Source organism: Bos taurus, chromosome 10 (assembly GCF_002263795.3).
Source record: "Bos taurus isolate L1 Dominette 01449 registration number 42190680 breed Hereford chromosome 10, ARS-UCD2.0, whole genome shotgun sequence".
NCBI classification, from domain to species: domain Eukaryota; kingdom Metazoa; phylum Chordata; class Mammalia; order Artiodactyla; family Bovidae; genus Bos; species Bos taurus.
This window is the reverse complement of record NC_037337.1, coordinates 71336854-71359844: the sequence shown is the minus strand read 5'-3', so window position 1 is coordinate 71359844 and position 22991 is coordinate 71336854. Positions and strand designations below refer to the sequence as shown.

The following is a 22991-nucleotide window of genomic DNA, read 5'->3' as shown; positions in this document are numbered from 1 at the left end:
TATATATATCCATATATAGACGCATATATGACTTTATATATTTATCCATTCATCTGTTGGTGGGCATTTAGGTAGTGTCCATGTCTTATGAGTCAAGATTTTTAACTGTATTATTTATTTAATATATATAGCATTTTACTTGGCAAGAGAGAGATTAAGGCTGTCAATTCACTGAACTTGAGACAGGGAGATTACTCTGGATGGTGAGAGTAGGCAAAATTTCACAAGGGTTCTTATATGTGAAAGACGGCGGCAGTAAAGTTAGTATCACAGGGAAATTCAAAGATGCTATCTGCTCACTTTGAGGATGGAGGGAGAGGGATGAGCCAAGGAATGCAGACAACCTCCATAAATTGGAAAGGTAAGGAAACAGATTTTCCCCTAGTAATGCAGTCCTGTCAAAACATTGACTTCACCTCATGAGGCCCAGTTTGAATATATGACCTCTAAACTTTTAATCATATATTTGTGCTAATTTAACCACTGAGGCTGAGGTAAACTGTGGCCATGGGAAACCAGTACACTGTGATTGAAAGGAGGGGGGCTATTTATAAAACTAGCCCCTCCCAAGGTTCCAGAGAGAATTATGATGTTGACAAGAGATTACTCAAAGGATTCTAAATCACCACTCCGATGCTGAAGGAGTATTGTCTAAGCATACCATGGAAAATGAAGATAAAGAAAAACTTTCAAAAGGTAGGACTGCTTTAAGGTATTCTATTTGAGTGGAGGACTTTCCAGGTGGTGCTAGTGGTAAAAGAATACGCCTGCCAATTCAGGAGACATAAAAGACATGGGTTTGATCCTTGGGCTGGGAAGATCCCCTGGAGGAGGGCATGGAAACCCACTCCAGTATTCTTGTCTGGAGAATCCCAAGGACAGAGGAGCTTGGGGGGCTCCAGTTAATAGGGGCACACAGAGTCAGACATGACTGGAGCAACTCAGTACATGTACACACACATTTGAGTTGAAGCTTGGCCTGACAAGCTCTAGCCTACTCTTGGTGAAGACTTCCTGGGGAGTTGTTTTCTCTAATGGTGTAATAAGAGATTTTTGACATTCAGTTGAGTTCAGTTCAGTTCCTCAGTCATGTCCGACTCTTTGCCACCCCATGGACTGCAGCACGCCAGGCTTCCCTGTCCATCACCAACTCCCAGAGCTTACTCAAACTCATGTCCATTGAGTTGGTGATGCCATCCAACCATCTCATCTTCTGTTGTCCCCTTCTCCTCCTGCCTTCAATCTTTCCCAGTATCAGGGTCTTTTCAAATGAGTCAGTTCTTTGCTGACCTATGTACTGGACTTTCAGCTTCAGCATCAGTCCTTCCAATGAATAATCAGGACTCATTTCCTTTAGGATGGACTGGTTGGACCTCCTTGCAGTCTCAAGAGTCTTTTCCAACACCACAGTTGAAAATCATCAATTCTTTGGTGCTCAGCTTCCTTATAGTCCAACTCTTATAGTCCAACTCTATAGCTTCCTTATAGTCCATAAATGACTACTGGAGAAAATCGTAGCTTTGACTAGATGGACCTTTGTTGGCAAAGTGATGTCTCTGCTTTTTAATATGCTGGCTAAATTGGTCATAGCTTTTCTTCCAAGGAGCAAGCATCATTTAATTTCAATGGTTGCAATCACTATCTGCAGTGATTTTGGAGTCCCCAGAAATAAAGTCTCTCACTATTTCCATTCTTTCCCCATCTATTTGCCATGAATTGATGGGACCAGATGCCATAATCTTAGTTTTCTGAATGTTAAGTTTTAAGCCAATGTTTGACTCTGCTCTTTCACTTTCATCAAGAGGCTCTTTAGTTCTTTGCTTTCTGCCATCAGGGTGGTGTCACCTGCGTATCTGAGGTTACTAATATTTCTCCTGGCAATCTTGATTCCAGCTTGTGCTTCATCCAGCCTGGCATTTTGCATGATGTACTCTGAATATAAGTTAAATAAGCAGGGTGATAGTATACAGCTTTGATGTACTCCTGTCCCGATTTGGAACCAGTCTGCTGTTCCATGTCCAGTTCTAACTGCTGCTTCTTGACCTGCATACAGATTTTTCAGGCAGCAGGTAAGGTGGTCTGGTATTCCCATCTCTTGAAGAACTTTCCACAGTTTGTTGTGATCCACAGAACCAAAGGTTTTAAGCATTGTTTTTCTGGAACTCTCTTGCTTTTTCAATGATCCAGTGGATTTTGCCAATTTAATCTCTTGTTCCTCTGCCTTTTCTAAATCCAGCTTGAACATCTGGAAGTTCACAGTTCACGTACTGTTGAGGACTGGCTTGGAGGATTTTGAGTATTAATTTCCTAGCATATGAGATGAGTGCAATTGTGTGGTAGTTTGAGCATTCTTTGGCATTGTCTTTCTTTGGGATTGGAAGGAAAACTGACCTTTCAAATTCCTGGGGCCACTGCTGAGTTTTCCAAGTTTGCTGGCATATTGAGTGCAGCACTTTCACAGCATCATCTTTGAGGATTTGAAAGAGCTCAACTGGAATTCCATCACTTCGACTAGCTTTATTCGTAGTGATGCTTCCTAAGGCCCAGTTGACCTCAGATTTCAGGACATCTGGCTCTAGGCGAGTGATTACACTATTGTGATTTTTTGGATTGTAAAAATCCTTTTTGTATAGTTTTTCTGTGTATTCTTGCCATCTCTTCTTAATATCTTCTGCTTCTGTTAGGTCCACACCATTTCTGTCCTTTATTGTGCCCATCTTTGCATGAAATATTCCCTTGGTATCTCTGATTTTCTTGAAGAGATCTCTGGTCTTTCCCATTCTATTGTTTTCCTCTATTTTTTTGCATTGATCACTGAGGAAGGCTTTTCTTATCTCTCCTTGCTATTCTTTGAAACTCTGCATTCAAATGGGTATATCTTTCCTTTCCTCCTTTACCTTTTGCTTCTCTTCTTTTCTCAGCTATTTTTAAGGCCCTGTCAGATACCTATTTTGCCTTTTTGCATTTCTTTTTCTTGGGGATGGTCTTGATCAATGCCTCCTGTAGAATGTCACAAACCTCAATCCATAGTTTTTCGGGCACTCTGTCTTTCAGACCTAAAGCCTTGAATCTATTTGTCACTTCCACTGTATAATCATAAGGGATTTGATTTAGGTCATACCTGAATGGTCTAGTGGTTTTCCCTACTTTCTTCAACTTAGGTCTGAATTTGGTAGTAAGGAGTTCATCATCTGAGTCACAGTCAGCTCCTGGTCTTGTTTTTCCTTATTGTGTAGAAATTCTCCATCTTTGACTGCAAAGAATATAATCAATCTGATTTTGGTATCCTTCTGGTGATGTCCATATGTAGAGTCTTCTCTTGTTTTGTTGGAAGAGGGTTTTGCTATGACCAGTGTGTTCTCTTGCTAAAACTCTGTTAGCCTTTGACCTGCTTCATTTTGTACTCCAAGGCCAAATTTGAGTGTTACTCCAGGTATCTCTTGACTTCCTACTTTTGCATTCCAGTCCCCTATGATGTAAAGGACATCTTTTTTTGATGTTAGTTCTAGAAGGTCTTGTAGGTCTTCAAAGAACAGTTAAACTTCAGCTTCTTAAGCATTACTGGTCGGGGCATAGACTTGGACATTACTGAATCCATTTTCATTTTTCATACTCTCATGGTAAACCTTAGAATTAATTTCTAATATAAAATATGAACAAAAATGAATCTGATAGATGGTACTTAGCACAGGTCCCTTTCTCTTGAAATCTAATAATATTCTTTAGTTTAAACATAGACCAGTAAACAATAACATCATGCCAAAATTTGGAAGAAAATTAAAGTTCCCACTTTTATTGTTTTAACATAAGTTGAACTATCTGTACACAGAGAGATTAAATTTACTATCCTTTGAAGAATGTTTATCTATGTATCTATCATCTATTTCTACAGTAGTGCACTTAATATTTTAAAGTATTTACTCCAACTGGTATACTGACTTCATATTTAATACTTAAGGAAGTGTTTTAACTGTTATGACTATGACATTTCAGTAATACAAGGCTACTTTTTAGTTTGTAAATCAAACAATAACAAAGTTATCCCAAAGTTCTGGGGGCTTATACGATTGAGATCTAATTCAGTTTCTGATGGAAGAGATTGGTAGGGAGGTAGGGTTAATCTGATGGGACTACTAAATAAAAATGAAGGATATTTACAAGGAATTTCTCTGAGAAGCAAGACAATCATTTGGCTGAATTGTTTTAATATTAAGAGCCAGAACTCATTAAGATAATGGTTATCTTTCTACTTAAAAGGTAGTTTTTATTCCTTCCTACTGAGCAGTACAGAGGAACAGAAAATGAAGATTAGAAAAAGAGACCTCTGGGTAAATAATCCACCCAAATCCATCTGGATTGGGCAAACTAAGTAATAATACATATTTTCAAGCATACAATAATTATTTCCCTAAGAATAAGCTGTATTGGACTCATCTGCCTCTAACTGCCAGCATATGAGTGATTAAATTGTGGTATTGGAAAAACTCCCCTCCCTTACTCTTGTTAACTAACATCCTCAGAAACAGAAAATTTCCCATGATTTTTCACAGTCCAGGATATTTCATGTCAGGATAAAACTGGAGTTCCAATTTCATTTTGCTGTGATTATTTTGGGATTGTTTACTTTTGTATATTTGTTTCAATATAAGATTGCTATCTTTCTTTATTGGGAAGAGACCCTTTTAGTTTGTTTGGTTTTGTTTTGTGGAGAAGACATTTTTATTAAAGCAATCTGACCTCCTGTGTTTCTCATTACACTGGTCTTTAGCTTTTTAATAGAGCCAGTTGCTTCTTAAGCCTCTAGGTATGTACTGCTCATTGGTTTTATATGCTACTGCATGATGGGAGCAAAGATATTTCAAGCTTTGGAGACAGACATTCAGGAAGAGTTGAAACTTGCCTTTTTGGATGCTGAAACAAATTTAATGGAGACCTATGTCAACATAACTTCAGAAGAACTTGAGATCTTTTTGCAGGTAAGAGATAAAGGGAGAGTCATAAATTTGCCAGTTGTGTTTAAGAGAGATGTAGACAGAAGATTTTAAAGAAAGCCTTTCTCTGTGTTTTACTTAAATAGCACTAGTTTTCTGTCATCTGGAGATGAAAAAAAAAGACAAGCATTTTTAGTAATAAGAGATATAAAGAAAACAGAACAGTATAAGAATGTAAAGGGATAAGACCAATACAGATAAGAGGAAAAATTACAGAGCAGATATCACAAGGCTATAGGAACTATATTGATTATGCCCAAACCTTTGACTGTGTGGATCACAATAAACTGTGGAAAATTCTGAAAGAGATGGGAACATCAGACCACCTATCCTGCCTCTTGAGAAACCTATATGCAGGTCAGGAAGCAACAGTTAGAACTGGACATGGAACAACAGACTGGTTCCAAATAGGAAAAGGAGTACGTCAAGGCTGTGTACTGTCACCCTACTTATTTAACTTATATGCAGAGTACATCATGAGAAATGCTGGGCTGGATGAAGCACAAGCTGGAATCAAGATTGCCAGGAGAAATATCAATAACCTCAGATATGCAGATGATACCACCCTTATGGCAGAAAGTGAAGAAGAACTAAAGAGCCTCTTGATGAAAGTGAAAGTGGAGAGTGAAAAAGTTGGTTTAGCTCAACATTCAGAAAACAAAGATCATGGCATCTTGTCCCAACATTCATGGGAAATAGATGGGGAAACAGTGGAAACAGTGGCTGACTTTATATTTTTGGGCTCCAAAATCACTGCAGATGGTGACTGCAGCCATGAAATTCAAAGACACTTACTCCTTGGAAGGAAAGTTATGACCAACCTAGATAACATATTAAAAAGCAGAGACATTACTTTGTCAATAAAGGTCTGTCTAGTCAAGGCTATGGTTTTTCCTGTGGTCATGTATGGATGTGAGAGTTGGACTATAAAGAAAGCTGAGCGCCGAAGAATTGATGCTTTTGAACTGTGGTGTTGGAGAAGACTCTTGAGAATCCCTTGGACTGCAAGGAGATCCAGCCAGTCCATCCTAAAGGAGATCAGTCCTGGGTGAGCATTGGAATGACTGATGCTGAAGCTGAAACTCCAATACTTTGGCCACCTGATGCGAAGAGCTGACTCATTTGCAAAGACCCTGATGCTGGGAAAGATTGAGGGCAGGAGGTGAAGGGGATGACAGAGGATGAGAGTTGGATGGCATCACGGACTCAGTGGACATGGGTTTGGGTTGACTCTGGGAGTTGGTGATGGACAGGGAGGCCAGGCATGGTTCATAGGGTTGCAAAGAGTCGGACACAACTGAGCAACTGAACTGACTGATAGGAACTATATAAGATATGCTGAAATGCTGAAGATCAGGAGAGAAAAACTAGTGTTGGGCTAACTCTACCACTGATAACAATTATAAAACAAAGCATAAATTACAGAGAGAACAGAAAACAGTGGTGTAAGCAAATGAGGCAGAACCCAAAAGGACAGGGCCATTTAAAGAAAGCACGAGGGACTTCCCTGGTGGTCCAATGGTTGAGACTTCATCTTTCCAATACAGAAGGTGTGGGTTCCATCCCTGGTTGGGGAGCTAAGCTCCTACATGCCTCGTGGCTGACAAACCAGAACATGAACAACAGAAACAATACTGTAACAAATTCAATAGAGATTTTAAAATGGTCCACATTAAAAAATCCTTTAAAAAATAAAATAAGGCATGTGAGCTGAGTTCCACGGTTACTTGTCCTTTCCTCTGTGGGGACTCCCCTATTAATACCCAGCATGGTGAGGGGCAACAAGCCCTAGCAGAAAGCTGTAATTTTACAGGGTTGAAGCATTGAAAAGTCAGAGCTCGAGGACGCTTAATAGTAGTTGGAATTTGAGGACAAAATCACAAAGAGGAGATATCTTCAGAGTGAGAAAGCCCCCAAATTCTAAATCCGCTATGAATTCCTCTCAAACCATTGGTCCACTTCTAAACTGTGCATGTTCAGACCAAGACCTCAGAAAAGCAAATGAAAGCAGCATCTGTGATTCTAAAGAACCATGCAGAGACTTTAGCAGGGCTCTGATGCTGGAGAGACAGAAATTAGAATTCCAGGCTCAGCAAGTTAGAGGGATTCAGTAAATGCCCAGGCCCATTGAGATACCAGAAACAACACACCTTAGAAGTAACCCTGAAACTGGAGCAAGCCCTAACCAAGTTTGAAAATAACTCTCAGCAGGGCAAGGGTGATCTGCTGGTATTCTATCTGCCTGCAAAACAAAACCCGGAACCATCTATTAGGCAACATAGCAACATCCAGAGTCTCTACAAGTTTTCATGTACAATGGCCAGAATCCAATTAAAAATTAGGAAGTATAATTAAATGTAGAAACAACTGACTGGAAACTAAGTGAAACTACAGTCATTAGAAAGAGACTCATCTATAATTTGATATGAAGTTGTGATCTAAAGACCTTTAAATGTGTGGTTAATAATTTAAGAAAATCAAGGAAAGGGTAGAGGATTTCAGGAAATGCTGAAATTCTTTTTTTTAATTTAAATTTATTTATTTTAATTAGAGGCTAATTACTTTACAATATTGTATTGTGTTTGCCATACATCAACATGAATCCACCACGGGTGTACACGTGTTCCCCATCCTGAACCCCATCTCCCACCTCCCTCCCCATACCATCCCTCTGGGTCATCCCAGTGCACCAGCCCCAAGCATCCTGTATCCTGCATCGAACCTGGACTGGCGATTCATTTCTTATATGATATTATACATGTTTCAATGTCATTCTCCCAAGTCATCCCCCACCTCCCTCTCCCACAGAGTCCAAAAGACTGTTCTATACATCTGTGTCTCTTTTGCTGTCTTGCATACAGTGTTATCGTTACCATCTTTCTAAATTCGCATTTAAAAGAGCATCAGAACAATATCAGAGAGATGGAAAACAGATTAGTGGTTACCAGAGGTTCAGGATAGAAGGCAGTGGTGGTACATGCGACCGAAAACAGGGAGCATGAGGAAGACCTTTGTGTTTTGTTGACAGAATAGCTCTAAATGTTGACTGTGATGGCGACTATATAAGTCATTATGTGCTTTTTAACAATAGCAGCTTTAATGAGATTTTACACAATTCACTTATTTAAAGTTTACAATTCAATGGTTTTTAGTATATTCAGAGTTGTGTAAGCATTGTTTTATGCTATTTTTTTCCTGTGCTGTCAGAGTTATGCAGATTTTTTTTATAGAACACTGAAAGAAAACCAACCTTTCTTCCCTCTTCTCCTATCCTCTTTATCCCTCTCTCCCTCCTCCTTCCTTCCCTCCCTCCTTCCCTTTTTATTTTCTTCTTTCCTTTGCCCCTCCCCAATCTGCCTCCTCTTTTCCTCCCTTTCTTCCTTTGATAACTATTATATATGTTTGTCTGCTGCTGCTGCTAAGTCGCTTCAGTTGTGTCCAACTCTGTGCAACCCCACAGACAGCAGCGTCTGTCTAGCTGATGTTTAATGAATGATGCTGAGTTTGAAGTACCTTTGGGATTTTTGTGTGAAAGCAGCATTCATCTCCATGCAGATTGCCCCGAGTTTTCTTTTGAGCTTTCAGCATGTGTGTGTATATGCATATAAATATATATATATACATATTTCAGTTTCTTCTCCTTTATAGGTTATTATAAAACATTGAGTATAGTTTCCTGTGCTATACTGTTTCTTTAGCAATCAATATAACTTTTAAATGTCTTTTAAAAATTCTCCACAAATCAGATTTCTCTATGCTTCTTGCCATAACATAACATAAATGTTATGTTTCATTATTTTGTTTTGTATAATTTTGTTGCTATTGTTCAGTTGCTCAGTCATGTCCAACTCCTTGCGACCCCATGGACTGCAGCACACCAGTATATAATTTTAGTGTTATTTTAATGGAATTTTAGGTGAACAGGCAAGAATAAAGAGTCCATTCCATTGCTTTAATTCACAGACAGCCCTAATGTGGTCTCTATGCCTTTCTTTGCATGTGTATGTGTTTTAGTCTTTCAGTTGTGTCTGACTCTTTGCCACCCCATGGACTCTAGCCCACCAGGCTCCTCTGTCCATGATGATTTTCCGGGCAAAAATACTGGAGTGCATTGCCATTTCCTTCTCTGGGGGATCTTCCTGACACAGAGATTGAACCCAGGTCTCCTGCATTTCAGGAAGATTCTTTACCATCTAAGCCACCAGGGAAGATATACACTGTGTACAAATTATTATGGTGCCTGCCTAAATTTCTGAAATAATCAGGAATCCATACATTCCTTCCTATAGATTCACTCAAGGACGTGGCCATAATTAAAATTTGACAATCTGTCCTTACCTGACAACTGTTTGCATGGTCGATTGCTTTCTCCCTCTTGGTAACTACCTTCATATGGCTTCCAAGATCTCACATTCTAATTTTGATTTTCCACCTAATTTTTATTAGTTGTTGCTAGTTGTCTTTGCTGGTTCCTTTGAAGGACTCCTGGGCTCAGTCTTCAGGCCTTTCCTGTTTTCTATTTCAACTCATTTCCTTTAAATTCCAGTAACTCATAAATTTATATTTTCAGCTTAGGCCTTTCTCACAAACTCCATATTGTATAACCATTTGCCTATTTGAAATCGCTTGCATATTTGAAACATGTATACACACAAGATGGCAGAGTAGAAGGATGTACACTCATCATCTCCTGTGAGCACTCCAAATTTACAACACACCGCTGAACAATCATCAAAAGGAGAATGTTGGATCCCACCAAAAAAAGATACTCCACATCCAAGGGCAAAGGAGAAAGCCCATCAAGATGGTAGGAGGAGCAAAATCACATTTAGAATCAAACCCCATACCCTCCAGAGATGCTCGGAGGGCTCAAACAAAATCTTGTGTGCACTAGGACCCAGAGACCCCACAGAGACTGAGCCAGAACTGCCTTTGAGGGTTTGAGTGTCTCCTGTGGAGGTACCGGTCAGCTGGGCACAGCAGACCTGGGTCACACAGCATGTGGCATAAGCCCTTTTGGAGGAGGTTGCCATAAACCCTACCATAGAGCCACAGAGCAGATGAACCACAAACTGCAGAACAATTATACCAAATAAATTCTTGCACTGTTAAGAAAGTTCTAGGACCCAAAACAGATTTCCCAACCTGGGGATCTGGCAAAGGGACTGAGAACCTCCAGGGAATTGGAGTTTGGAGGCCAGTGGGATTTTATTACAGAACATACACAAGATTGGGGAAACAGACTCTTGCAGGGCACAAACAAAACCTTGGGTGCACCAGGACCCAGGAGAAAGGAGTAGTGACCCCACAAGAGACTGACCCAGACTTGCCTGTGAGTGTCCAGGAGTCTCTGGCAGAGGTGTGGGTCAGGGAAGAGCTTGGCAGTGAACACCGGGTTGTGTATGTGACTGGTGATGGAAGTAAAATTGGATGCTGTAAGGAACAATATTGCATGGGAACCTGGAATGTTAGGACCATGAATCAAGGTAAATTGAAAGTGGTCAAACAGGAGATAGCAAGAGTGAACATTGACATTCTAGGAGTCAGCAAATTAAAATGGACTGAAATGGGTGAATTTAATTCAGATTAGCATTTTACCTACTACTGTGGGCAAGAATCCCTTAGAAGAAATGGAGTAGCCATCATAGTCAACAAAAGAGACTGAAATGCAGTACTTGGATGCAATCTCAAAACCAACAGAATCATCTCTGCTTGTTTCCAAGGCAAACCATTCAATATCACAGTAATCCAAAACTATGCCCCAAACAGTAATGCTGAAGAAGCTGAAGTTGAACTGTTCTGTGAAGACCTGTAAGACCTTCTAGAACTAACACCCAAAAAAGATGTCCTTTTCATCATAGGGGACTGGAATGCAAAAGTAGGAAGTCAAGGAACACCTGGAGTAACAGGTAAATGTGGCCTTGAAGTACAGAATGAAGCAGGGCAAAGGCTAATAGAGTTTTGCCAAGAAAACACACTGATCATAGCAAACACCCTCTTTCAACAACACAAGAGAAGACTCTACATATGGACATCACCAGATGGTCAATACCGAAATCAGAAGATGATATTCTTTGCAGTCGAAGATGGAGAAGCTCTATACAATCAGCAAAAACAAGACCAGGAGCTGACTGTGGCTCAGATGATGAACTCCTTATTGCCAAATTGCAGAAAGTAGGGAAAACCCCTAGACCATTCAAGTATGACTTAAATCAAATCCCTTATGATTATACAGTGGAAGTGACAAATAGATTCAAGGGTTTAGATCTGAAAGACAGAGTTGTCTGAAGAACTATGAATTGAGGTTCATGACATTGCACAGGAGGCACTGATCAAGACCATCCCCAAGAAAAAGAAATGCAAAAGGCAAAATGGTTGTCTGAGGAGGTGTTACAAATAGCTGAGAAAAGAAGAGAAGGTAAAGGCAAAAGAGAGAAGGAAAGCTATATCCATTTGAATGCAGAGTTCCAAAGAATAGCAAGGAGATAAGAAAAGACTTCCTCAGTGATCAATGCAAAGAAATAGAGGAAAGCAATAGAATGGGAAAGACTGGAGATCTCTTCTAGAGATACCAAGGGAATATTTCATGCAAAGATGGGCACAATAAAGGACAGAATGGTATGGACCTAGCAGAGGCAGAGGATATTAAGAAGAGGTAACAAAAATACACAGAAGAATTATACAAAAAAGATCTTCATGTCCCAGATAACCACAATGGTGTGATCACTCACCTAGAGCCAGACATCCTGGAATGCGAAGTCAAGTGGGCCTTAGGAAGCATTACTATGAACAAAGCTAGTGGAGGTGATGGAATTCCAGTTGAGCTATTTCAAATCCTAAAGATGATGCTGTGAAAGTGCTGCACTCAATATGCCACAAATTTGGAAAACTCAGCAGTGGTTCCAGGAATGGAAAAGGTCAGTTTTCATTCTAATCCCAAAGAAAGGCAATGCCATAGAAAGTTCAGACTACTTCACAATTGTACTCATCTCACATGCTAACCAAGTAGTACTCAAAATTCTCCAAGCCAGGCTTCAACAGAAAGTGAACTGCGAACTTCCAGATGTTCAAGCTGGATTTAGAAAAGGCAGAAGAACCAGAGATCAAATTGCCAACATTTTTTGGATCATTGAAAAAGCAAGAGAGTTCCAGGAAAGACATCTACTTCTGCTTTATTGACTATGCCAAAGCCTTTGACTGTGTGGATCATGACAAACTGTGCTGAATTCTTCAAGAGATGGGCATACCAGACCACGGTACCTGCCTCCTGAGAAATCTGTATGCAGGTCAAGAAGCAACAGTTAGAACTGGACTGTTCCAGTTCTAACTAACTGGACTGAACAACAGACTGGTTCCAAATAGGAAAAGGAGTATGAAGGCTGTATACTGTCACCCTGCTTTATTTAACTTATATGCAGAGTACATCATGAGAAACACTGGGCTGGAGGAAGCACAAGCTGGAATCAAGATTGCTGGGAAAAATATCAGTAACCTCAGATATGCAGATGACACCACCTTGATGGCAGAAAGTGAAGAAGAACTAAAGAGCCTCTTGATCAAAGTGAAAGAAGAGAGTGAAAAAGTTGGTTTAAAACTCAACATTCAGAAAACTAAGATCATGGCATCTGGTCCCATCACTTCATGGAATATAGATGGGGAAACTATGGAAATAGTGAGAGACTTTATTTTGGGGGGCTCCAAAATCACTGCAGATGGTGATTGCAGCCATGAAATTAAAAGATGAGTGAACTAAGCCAGAAAGAAAAACACCAATACAGTATACTAACGCATATATATGGAATTTAGAAAGATGGTAACAATAACCCTGTGTACGAGACAGCAAAAGAGACACCGATGTATAGATCAGTCTTATAGACTCTGTGGGAGAGGGAGAGGGTGGGAAGATTTGGGAGAATGACATTGAAACATGTATAATATCATGTATGAAACGAGTCGCCAGTCCAGGTTCAATGCACGGTACTGGATGCTTGGGGCTGGTGCACTGGGACGACCCAGAGGGAGGGTAGGGGAGGGAGGAGGGAGGAGGGTTCAGGATGGGGAACGCGGGTATACCTGTGGCGGATTCATTTCGATATTTGGCAAAACTAATACAATATTGTAAAGTTTAAAAATAAAATAAAATTAAAAAAAAATAAATAAAAGATGCTTGTTCCTTGGAAGAAAAGCTATGACTAACCTAGACAAGCAAATTAAAAAGCAGAGACATTACTTTGCCAACTAAGGTCCATCTAGTCAATACTATGGTTTTTCCAGTAGTCATGTATGGATGTGAGTTGAATTATAAGGAAAGCTGAGCTCCGAAGAATTGATGCTGTTGAACTGTGGTGTTGGACAAGATCCTTGAGAGTCCCTTGGACTGCAAGGAGATCCAACCAGTTCATCCTAAAGGAAATCAGTTCTGAATATTCATTGGAAGGACTGATGCTGAAGCTGAAACTCCAATACTTTGGCCACCTGATGGGAAGAACTGACTCATTTGAAAAGCCCCTGGTGCTGGAAAAGATTGAAGGCAGGAGGAGAGAGGACAACAGAGGATGAAAGGGTTGGATGGCATCACCGACTTGATGGACATGAGTTTGAGCAAACTCTGGGAATTGGTGATTGACAGGGAAGCCTGGCATGCTGCAGTCCATGGGGTTGCAGAGTTGGACACCACTGAGCCACTGAATTGAACTAGTTTGAAATCTCCACTTGAATGTATAGCAAACTACTTAGATTCATCGTTTCCAAAAATGATCACCGTCCTTTTCCTTTCAAAAGAAAAATCTGCCACCACCCCTCAACCATCACGTGAGAGCTCTCAGAGTCATCTTTGTCTATGCTCTTTCTAGACTTAGCTTTAGTTTCTCAGAAAATCCTGCCGGCTGGGGCTTCAGAAACATGCTCCCCATCACCACTGTTGTCGCTGGTCTCACTAAGCCAAAATCTGGTTGGACTTTTCTGGAGCATCCTGAGTTCTGCAGTATTCTCCTAATAGATCTCTTGGCTTCAACTTTGCTTTCTACATCCCCTTTTAAATACAGCAACCAAAGTAATCCTTTTGGTGTCTTTCTGGTATCTAAGTCACTTTCTCTGCTCATTGTCTTCAGCGATCCTTTCCATTGCATTCAGATGAAAACTAAACTTCTTTGATCTTACAGAATCCAGTGCTCCTCCTTTGCTTCCTCTCTGACTTCCTCTTCTATTATTCTGTCCTCAACCTTTCTCTAGCTTGATGTTTCTAGAATATTCCAGGGTCTTACCTTAAGGCTTTTACCCTTGATCTGGTTATTTCCCCTGCTGGGAATACTCTTTCCTCTAATACTTGTTTGGCTAACTTTCTCACTGCCTTCAAGTCCTTGTTCTATCTTATTTTCTTGATGAGATTTTCCCTGATTATACCCCTCCAACATATCCATTCCACTTTGTTCTCCTTATCTCTTATCACGTCTCAACATGTTATAGAATGATTGCGTTTGTCTCCCCCTGCTAGAGTCTAAATTCCACAACGGTAGATTTTTTTCATACGCTGTTTCAGAAGGGAAAGGTCAGGTTATACATTTCATCAAATTAATGCTTGTCTTTTTTGTTTGAACTTGTAGATACTGAGTTTGTCTATAAAACATGGAATAATCCCCGTAAGAAATGGAGCTATTTATTTTAGCTGGGATTTTAGGAATTCGTTTTCATTTGTGACATCTACATTAAGCACAATAGGTAAGTAAGGTGCTTTATTTTTAGTTTAATTTAGTTTTATTTTTTAAATTTAGGAGGTCAGTAATTTAAATTTTTATCATAGCATGGAACTTTGTCTACATGAGTCATAACCCTTCAACCTGCAAATTCAGAGCCTGCTTTTATTTTTAAGATGATGTTTCATCAGTACACGTAGCTTCCCCTTTATTTTCTATCTTTAAATCATTTGTCCCTTCCATAACAAGTTCTATGTTCCCATTCTCTTTAATGGGTGGTCTTGGCAATGGCATTTCCACCTAGTCTTCCAACACTATTGGTGAGATAAAAAACAAAGCCAGATCCAGCCAGATTTTCCAGGATTTCTGATAAACTATGATGTCCACAATTTCTCTGGAATTCAGCTATTCTGTAGCTAGAGAACTTTGTAACTTAAAAACAAAACATTACAAAGTCAGCATAGATTTCTGCTGAAATTTAGACAATTCTAAGATAGTTTATTATCAACCAAGAGCCATTAGGATTTATAAAAAAAAAAAAGCATAGCTTAAGATAGCTGTAGACAGAGACCCCCAGGAGATTCCTGGAAAATACCACCTTAGACTGCAAAGACCTCGGGCACTGTCATGGAATTTTCCTTCTCATGGGAATAGAGAAGATTAATAAGTGATGACCGTGATCCTCAAGTATGGCATACTCAGATCTATTTTCCCTTACTAAAAATAGGATGTGTATTTGCAGTTATGGAGACTAATGCCTGCAAATTTCCAGCAAAATGATATTTGTTTTGGAAGTCTTAGTTGTATATTATATTTCAATAAAAGAATTAAGATCTTGCATTTTATGGGTCCACATGAGGTCAGAGTGTTACCATGACCTCTGGTTTCTGTCCTGAGGGGAAAATCCATACTTCTCAGTTTTCTGGTCATTTCCTTAGGAAAAATTCCTGGATGTGAAATGACTGCATAATATGCTTCTCTCAAAAGCTGTGTGTGCTTCTGGGAGTATCTCTTATAAGAAAACATCAACAACAAAACATCAAAAGTGCATCAAAAGTAATACTGAGCAGATATTAAATTTGTCTCTTATCCATCAGGTTATGGGTTAATTGCACCCAGAACTCCTATGGGCCAGATGTTCTGTGTCTTCTATTCTTTACTGGGGATCCCTCTAACTATCATATTCCTGCAATCTGTGAGTAATGCATTATTACAACCACTTTCAGAATTTGAGAAATATCTTCAGAATATGGAAATGAAAGAGGTAAAGTCTACCAAATGATTTTTTTACATGTGCTTAGGTTCATAACCTTAAGTAGAATAAACACACAACACATTATATTCTTGTTAAACACATGCTAAAAGTATACACACACACACACACACACACACATGTATATGTAGTTATACGTCTGGTATATGCTTGCTCTTTTTTATGGAATTCCTAGATCAATAAATGGTATTCAGACCAATATAACTATATAGTGTTTTATTTTTCTTCAGAAAAAAGGAATGATATTCCAAAGAACATTGTAGAATAATATAGTATAAATGCAACTTCACAACCATGATCTTGTTTAATTCCCTAAACCACCTTCTGAAATAAGTATGGTATAAAACCTAACATCTAGGTTTTCTAGAGGAAAGAATCAACTTAAATTTTTCTGATATTAGGTTCTGAGCTCTTTTCTGTCCACAATACATTTGTCAGCACTGCTACGGGCAAGGAATTAATATTATTTTATTTAAATTTAATTTAATGTTAATTTATTTATAAGGGCTTTAATTTATTTATATATGTTATATAAACAAATATGCCTATAATTAAAGGAGACTGTTTGGAAAACTGTTAGTCAAATTTGTGTTGAGTTGAGGCATATGAGACAAAGAGAGATGACATGGATGGATGGTCCATTCCTGACAGTCCAGGTGTCCCAGAAAAAGAGATGCTGAGAGGATAAGGACAGGTAAATTGTTTGCTCTTATTGCCTTGAGGAATTCCTGTGACCCAGGCTGCACTTTAGCAGTGATCCCTAACACCTAACTTACCCAATTTAAGGAGACAACTGAGGCAGCATGCTCTTTTCTCTTCCTCTCGGGACTCACATCCACTGGCTTAAGAGTAATAACTAAAAGGTCAGTTTGTTGTCTAAACAGGCCTGGTCAAAGCCAGCTACCCCAGGCCTTCTTAGCAAAGAGCAGTGCCAGTAAGAGCAGGCCCTGGCTGGTGTTTCTCCCACTAGACTCAAGGAAGTGGAGTCCAGAGAAAGAAACTCCTGGAAAATCATTCAACCACCTATCCCAGAGTGGTGGTGATGACTATTCTTGGACTTGACCCATTCCTACCAGTAATTCTTTCTTAGAGGTGAATTCTGGGAGAAATGGACTAAGAGGCAAGAGCTTTGAGCATTCCTTAGGGACCAAAAATCTTACGTGGAATAGTTCGACCAGAGAAGTTTCTTTGCCCTTCAAAGAAGATCAGACAGCATCTGGAAAGATTTTGCCCATTTTCTTTTTCCTGGAGCCATGTTACCAATCCTTGTAATTATATCTGAGATCAAGGATTTCGCCATATCAGAGATTTGAGATTGCTTAAAAGTTGCTTTTCAAAACCTACATAGAGCTAAAGTTGGACCTTGTAATATGCTTACACACATGTCTAAACAAACTCATCAGACAGTCACTCAAATGCACCAAATAATAGATAAAATTGTATCAGTGATATAGAATGCTCTGAGCTTATTATCACTGTACAAAGTTAAACAAAAGGAGCTATTAACAGTAATTCTACAGAAAATGAAACCTTCAATATCAGTCTTCCCCTTTTCTGAAAGCTCTTTAAATGGCTCCAAAAGACATTAAAAGTCAGCTATCTATTTCTTCCACTTTCCTCTAATTCTGCTGTATTCTGCTTTGGGTATCTTGCACAGGTTAGAGTATCTCCAAAGTTGATAACGAGTGTCTGTTTCCAAATTTTTGGAGAAACAAGACATGTAAAAATTTTTATAACATCAGCTTTATAACCTACCAAATTTAGAAAGTATTACAAATCCCACAATTTATAAAATTAGCGTAATCATTGCACTAAGCATATAATATGTGTTAAAATTTAAGGAAATATTTACAAGGTGTTCCAGGAACATAATAATAAAAATATGCAAAGTTCTTAGCACAGGGTCTGTCCAGTATGAGGTACTCTATATGTAAAAGTTTAAAACATATTATTTCTAATATTGTTTTACTTGTCTGTCTCTCTCCTCTCCCTCCCAAAACTATAACCTCTGTGTGTACCAACTGTCTAATTTTTACCTTGTATCTTGAGTATCTCCCATGGTACTAATAGGAAACACTCAAAAAAGGCTTGTTGAATGAATTTTAATTATACCATAAAAGACATTTAATCAATTAATATGATGTAGAACTATATAAATGGATTATCCCATTTTTAGATGGGAAAATACTTTCTCTAACAATTTAAGGTGTTGGACTGTCTCTTATCAGAATAAGATTATTTTATTTGCTTAAAAAACTTAATGTCCTGAGCTTCCATTTGGTGATTGTCCATTCTACACTCTTGCAGAGCCATTTTGCAGTAAGGACCCAGAACTAGAGGTGAGAGTAAGCAGGTTGCAAAGCAAAAGAACATTTTAGTCTAAGACCTAGGGAGGGCAGGAAGACAGGGATTGTTTTATATAAAAGTCACAAAAAGTACAATGCATGAAGACAGAAAACAGAAGAAATAAAAGATTAGCAACAGAGATTCATGAGAAAGATGATGATTCAGTTGATGGAACTGGGATATACTGCTGGATGCAAAGGAAACCTGCAAGTCAGAGTACAGTAGAACATGCTGGGTCAGGAAAGGATTTGTAAGAGGAAGTGGCAACTGAATCGACTATAGCTCTCTGATTGCTATTAGGCTGATGTTAACATCTTCCTTCCTTCCTCCCTCCCTCTTCTCCCTTCCACTCCTCTCTTCTTCTTTCTTTCTTGTTTTTCTCTTTTCTTTAGACACAAATTAGAACTTGTGAGCTCCTCTTTTTCTTGGTAACTGGACTTTCCATTTTCATCCTGCTACCACCATTACTTTTCATGAAAATGGAGGGCTGGACTTACAATGAAGGATTATATTTTGCATTCATCTCTTTAAGTACCATTGGCTTTGGTGACTACATAATAGGTAAGTCAGTTGATATTAATCTTAGAATTGTATTATCATTCATAGCCACAGCATCAATAAAATTTGAAATAAATGTATAACCAGAAAGATAGCATATATCTTACAGGACTTAGAGGCCAAAGATGTTTTAAAATTTTCAACCACCTGACAATCCACAAAAAAGTCCCAAATAAATGCTTTCCATCAAACTTTCTCCTTTGTTTGGGCCACAGAGTACACTAATTATGGGAAAATGGAACAGAAGAATTCTTACAAAGTATGTTACCACTTACACAAGCATTTAAAGCTCATGTGTGATGGAAACAGTAGGTACAAAGGATGAATTCTATGCAACATGCGTTTAGTATATTTTCCAGTAGGTAAGTTCACTTTCAAATTGCACACGGAAGAAACAAAGACCCTCCCAGATATTAAATAATCACGTACATACCTAAATTTCAACCGTAAAATATCCAAGAAGTCTTTTGTATAAAGGCTTATTCTATATGGCCTTTTCGTGTTTGTAACTTCCTTAAAGGAGCAAAGCAAATCTTCAGACTATATATTTTGGGAAACTTTTCCACTGCTCTTGGCTCACTTCTGCCCCAAATTAGCATCATCATATCAGGCATCATTCTTATTATTAACATATTTTTAAATTTAGCCCAAAGAACACAGGTATAGCACCCCATTATGCATGTATGTGGGGCTTCCCTAGTGGCTCAGCAGTAAAGAATCTGCCTGCAGTGCAAGAGATGTGGATTCGAATCTTGGGTTGGGAAGATTCCCTGGAGGAGGGCATGGCTACCCTCTCCAGTATTCTTGCCTGGAGAATTCCATGGACAGAGGACACTGGTGGGCTGCAGTTCATGGAGTCACAAGAGTCAGACATGACTGAGCAACTAACATAAGGAGAGAGATAAATTTAGCAGTCACGGAGTGAAAAATAACTAATAGTTCAGGAAGAATACTTATAAATCTTTCAGCTCTAATGTTTACCTATTTCTGATTAAGTTACCAAAAAGGACATATATAGACATTTGGGGGTTTTGTTTTTTAATCACTATGTCACAGAAGTGAAATAATCTGTAGCAGTCACTTTATTTAGAAAGGCGATACTGAAAAAGAACATAGTATGTGTGGTGTATATGGTATTGGATCAGAAATAGAAGCAATTATGCTGAAGACTGCATTGTGCTGGCCCTCCTACAATGCCAGTATTTTGGAAAAATTTGGAATGGTGGGGAGTGAGAGAATTATTTGGCTGAGTGATCTTTTTTGAGGGGTTGGCACATTTGGATTCCAATCCATCCTGCAAACCCACCCTGCCATTTAAAGAATGAATAATTTCACTCTGTGTCTGCAATTCCCCACCTTCTCTGGCAGGTCTGCCATGCCCATATACAGCCAGCTCAGGTAGGAAAGATGCCACATCTCTCCGCTCACTTATGAAAAGTTTATTCCTCTATGATGCTGCTGCTGCTGCTGCTGCTAAGTCGCTTCAGTCATGTCCGACTCTGTGCGACCCAATAGACGGCAGCCTACCAGGCTCCCCCGTCCCTGGGATTCTCCAGGCAAGAACACTGGAGTGGGTTGCCATTTCCTTCTCCAATGCATGAAAGTGAAAATTGAAAGTGAAGTTGCTCAGTCGTGTCCGACTCCTGGCGACCCCATGGACTGCAGCCTACCAGGCTCCTCCGTCCATGGGATTTTCCAGGCAAGAGTACTGGAGTAGGTTGCCATTGCCTTCTCCGTTATTCCTCTCTAGAATTTAGCTAATCAAGGTTTCTTGCAGCCATTGCTTTTCTCTGGGACCACTGAAAATGATTTTCATTTTGTTTGTTCTCTTTTTCACTATGGAATAGGAAACTTTTGTATCCTCTCATTACCTAGCTGGAGGGTTTCTATGGTGGCTCACTGGTAAAGAATTCACCTGCTAATGCAGGAGATGTGCATTCAATCCCTGGGTCATGAAGATCCCCTGGAGGAGGAAATGGCAACCCACTCCAGTATTCTTGCCTGGGAAATCACATGGACACCTGGCGGGCGATAGTCCATGGGGTCATAAAAGAGTTGGACATGATTTAACGACTAAACAATAATTACCTAGCTGGAATGGGGACTTCATAGATGTTTTCGTATAAATTTGAGGGAGTTGGGTAAGGGACTCCAATTAATGGGCCATTAAACTGGAAAACAAAGTCTTTTCAACATTCATCTTGGTCAGTGAAATTATGCTGTCTTTCATAAAGTTAAGTTTGCTAAATGTATGCCATAGGTTTACATTTTAGTCTCTTTCTCGTCCTAAAATAATCTTAAGTACAGTTAAAATGTGTTCTTTTGCTCAATAGTCATACTTTATCATGTGTTCCTTGGAAGTTTTTATTGAAGGACATATTTTCTTCATTAGCAAAACCCAGAATGCCACCAAAGTTCATATGATTATTTACATTTTGATATAAAATATTAAAGGATATTGAGAAAAAAATAGCACAGAGATTAGGGGCATACTGCCAATGTTTATTGAGGCTCAATATAGTGTGAGATGCTGGGAATAATTGAAGGCAGGAAGAGAAGGGGATGACAGAGGATGAGATGGTTGGATGGCATCACCGACTCAATGGACATGACTTTGAGCAAACTCCAGGAGTTGGTGATGGACAGGGAGGCCTTGGCGTGTTGCTGTCCATTGTGTTGCAAAGAGCCAGACATGACTGATAGTGTGAGACGGTTGTTGGGATTATGCATATTCTTTGTGTTTCTAATTATTTCAAATTGATTTTCATAATAAAAAGTTACAAAATATCTGGCATATTTGTAACCATAAAGAATAAACCAATGGCTGCCGCCGCCGCCGCCAAGTTGCTTCAGTTGTGTCCGACTCTGTGTGACCCCATGGACTGCAGCCTACCAGGTTTCTCTGTCCATGGGATTCTCCAGGCAAGAACACTGGAGTGGGTTGCCATTTCCTTCTCCAAAACCAATGGCAGAGTAGGAATATATATTTGTGAATGATACATTAAATAAAATTTGAATTTCTAAAAGTTTTTTTTATATCTTATGCTTGTTTTTAGAAATTTCCTACAGCAAGTAAAAGAAATGATCCAATTAACATACATGTATCCCAAACTCTTATGCACATTTGTATCTGTATTCTAATCCATCCTGTAACATGTTCAGAATTCAGCTTAATATATTTCCACACTTTTCAAACCATACATAGAAGTAGAGCATTTTTTTAACCTTCATGTAATAGATATGTTACAAAACATTTACTGTAAATTAAAATGTGTAACTATAATTCCATATTCTGTTGAATACGATATTCATTTCAGAAATTCTACTTTTTAGTTTTTAGTTGGTCTTTAGCAATTGGTGGTTAGAATTTAAAAGTTGACTTTTTATGGGTTTACACTACTGTGATATAGTTTACAAGGAGAAGATTGGAAGCAAAAGTTGTGCTTGAATAATTTAAATGTGATTTCCTTTTGCCTTTAGGTGTAAATCCTTCTAAGAATTATTCAAATATTTACATGGCAATAGTAACACTTTGGTGTACCTTTGGTATTGCTTGGATGGCTCTTTTTTTTGATTTGCTTTCAAAAAATTTGGAAAAAACTAAAATAAGTGTTACTTGCAATACGTTATGGCAAAGAGAAAGAAAGTTTTCTGGGAAAAGATCGCATTTCTGGCCTTCTCTGCGAAGATAATCAAAGAGTATCTCAAACTTTTCTTTTTTTAAAATAGTGGGACAAGGTGATAAAAGAGAATAAGCATTTTTTTTCCATTAACCTGCCATATGGATCACATTCACAGTGAAGCTTTGAAATTCATATTTTATTTTGAATTGTATTAAATAACTAATTGAAAACACACGATTTTAACTGTTCTCATTGAACCTTTCATTTTCAAAGGCTTTCAGTATGCAACATTTGATATATACAAAATGACTTACACAATCACGCAAGTTAAAAAGTATAATAAATTTCCATGAATCCACCATATAACTTGTGAAGTAGAATTAATGACAACCCAATTGAAACTACTTGTGTGAAGCTCCCCAATACCATCCTCTTGGCTCCTCAGAGGCAACAATTATTTCGACCCATGTTAATACATGATTACCACGTTATTTTTTAAAGTAGTTAC

The 22991-nt window shown here is 38.8% G+C and overlaps 1 protein-coding gene across 5 annotated transcripts; it reads left to right on the top strand.

Annotated features, from left to right (window-relative positions):
- Positions 1–606: 606 nt before the first annotated feature.
- Positions 607–22718, top strand: LOC112448504 (potassium channel subfamily K member 16-like). Of its 5 annotated transcripts, XM_059890883.1 has the most exons (7): positions 608–696; positions 4798–4976; positions 14594–14708; positions 15781–15947; positions 18695–18863; positions 19076–19222; positions 22341–22718. In XM_059890883.1, exons 1-6 carry the CDS (start codon positions 663–665, stop codon positions 19183–19185), a joined length of 774 nt encoding a protein of 257 aa, XP_059746866.1. In that variant the 5' UTR covers positions 608–662; the 3' UTR covers positions 19186–19222; positions 22341–22718. The 5 variants fall into 5 exon arrangements, with proteins under 5 accessions (XP_059746864.1, XP_059746866.1, XP_024853842.1 ...); XM_059890881.1 differs by lacking the exon at positions 19076–19222 and having other exon boundaries at positions 607–696; positions 15781–15878; XM_024998074.2 differs by lacking the exon at positions 19076–19222.
- Positions 22719–22991: the final 273 nt, after the last annotated feature.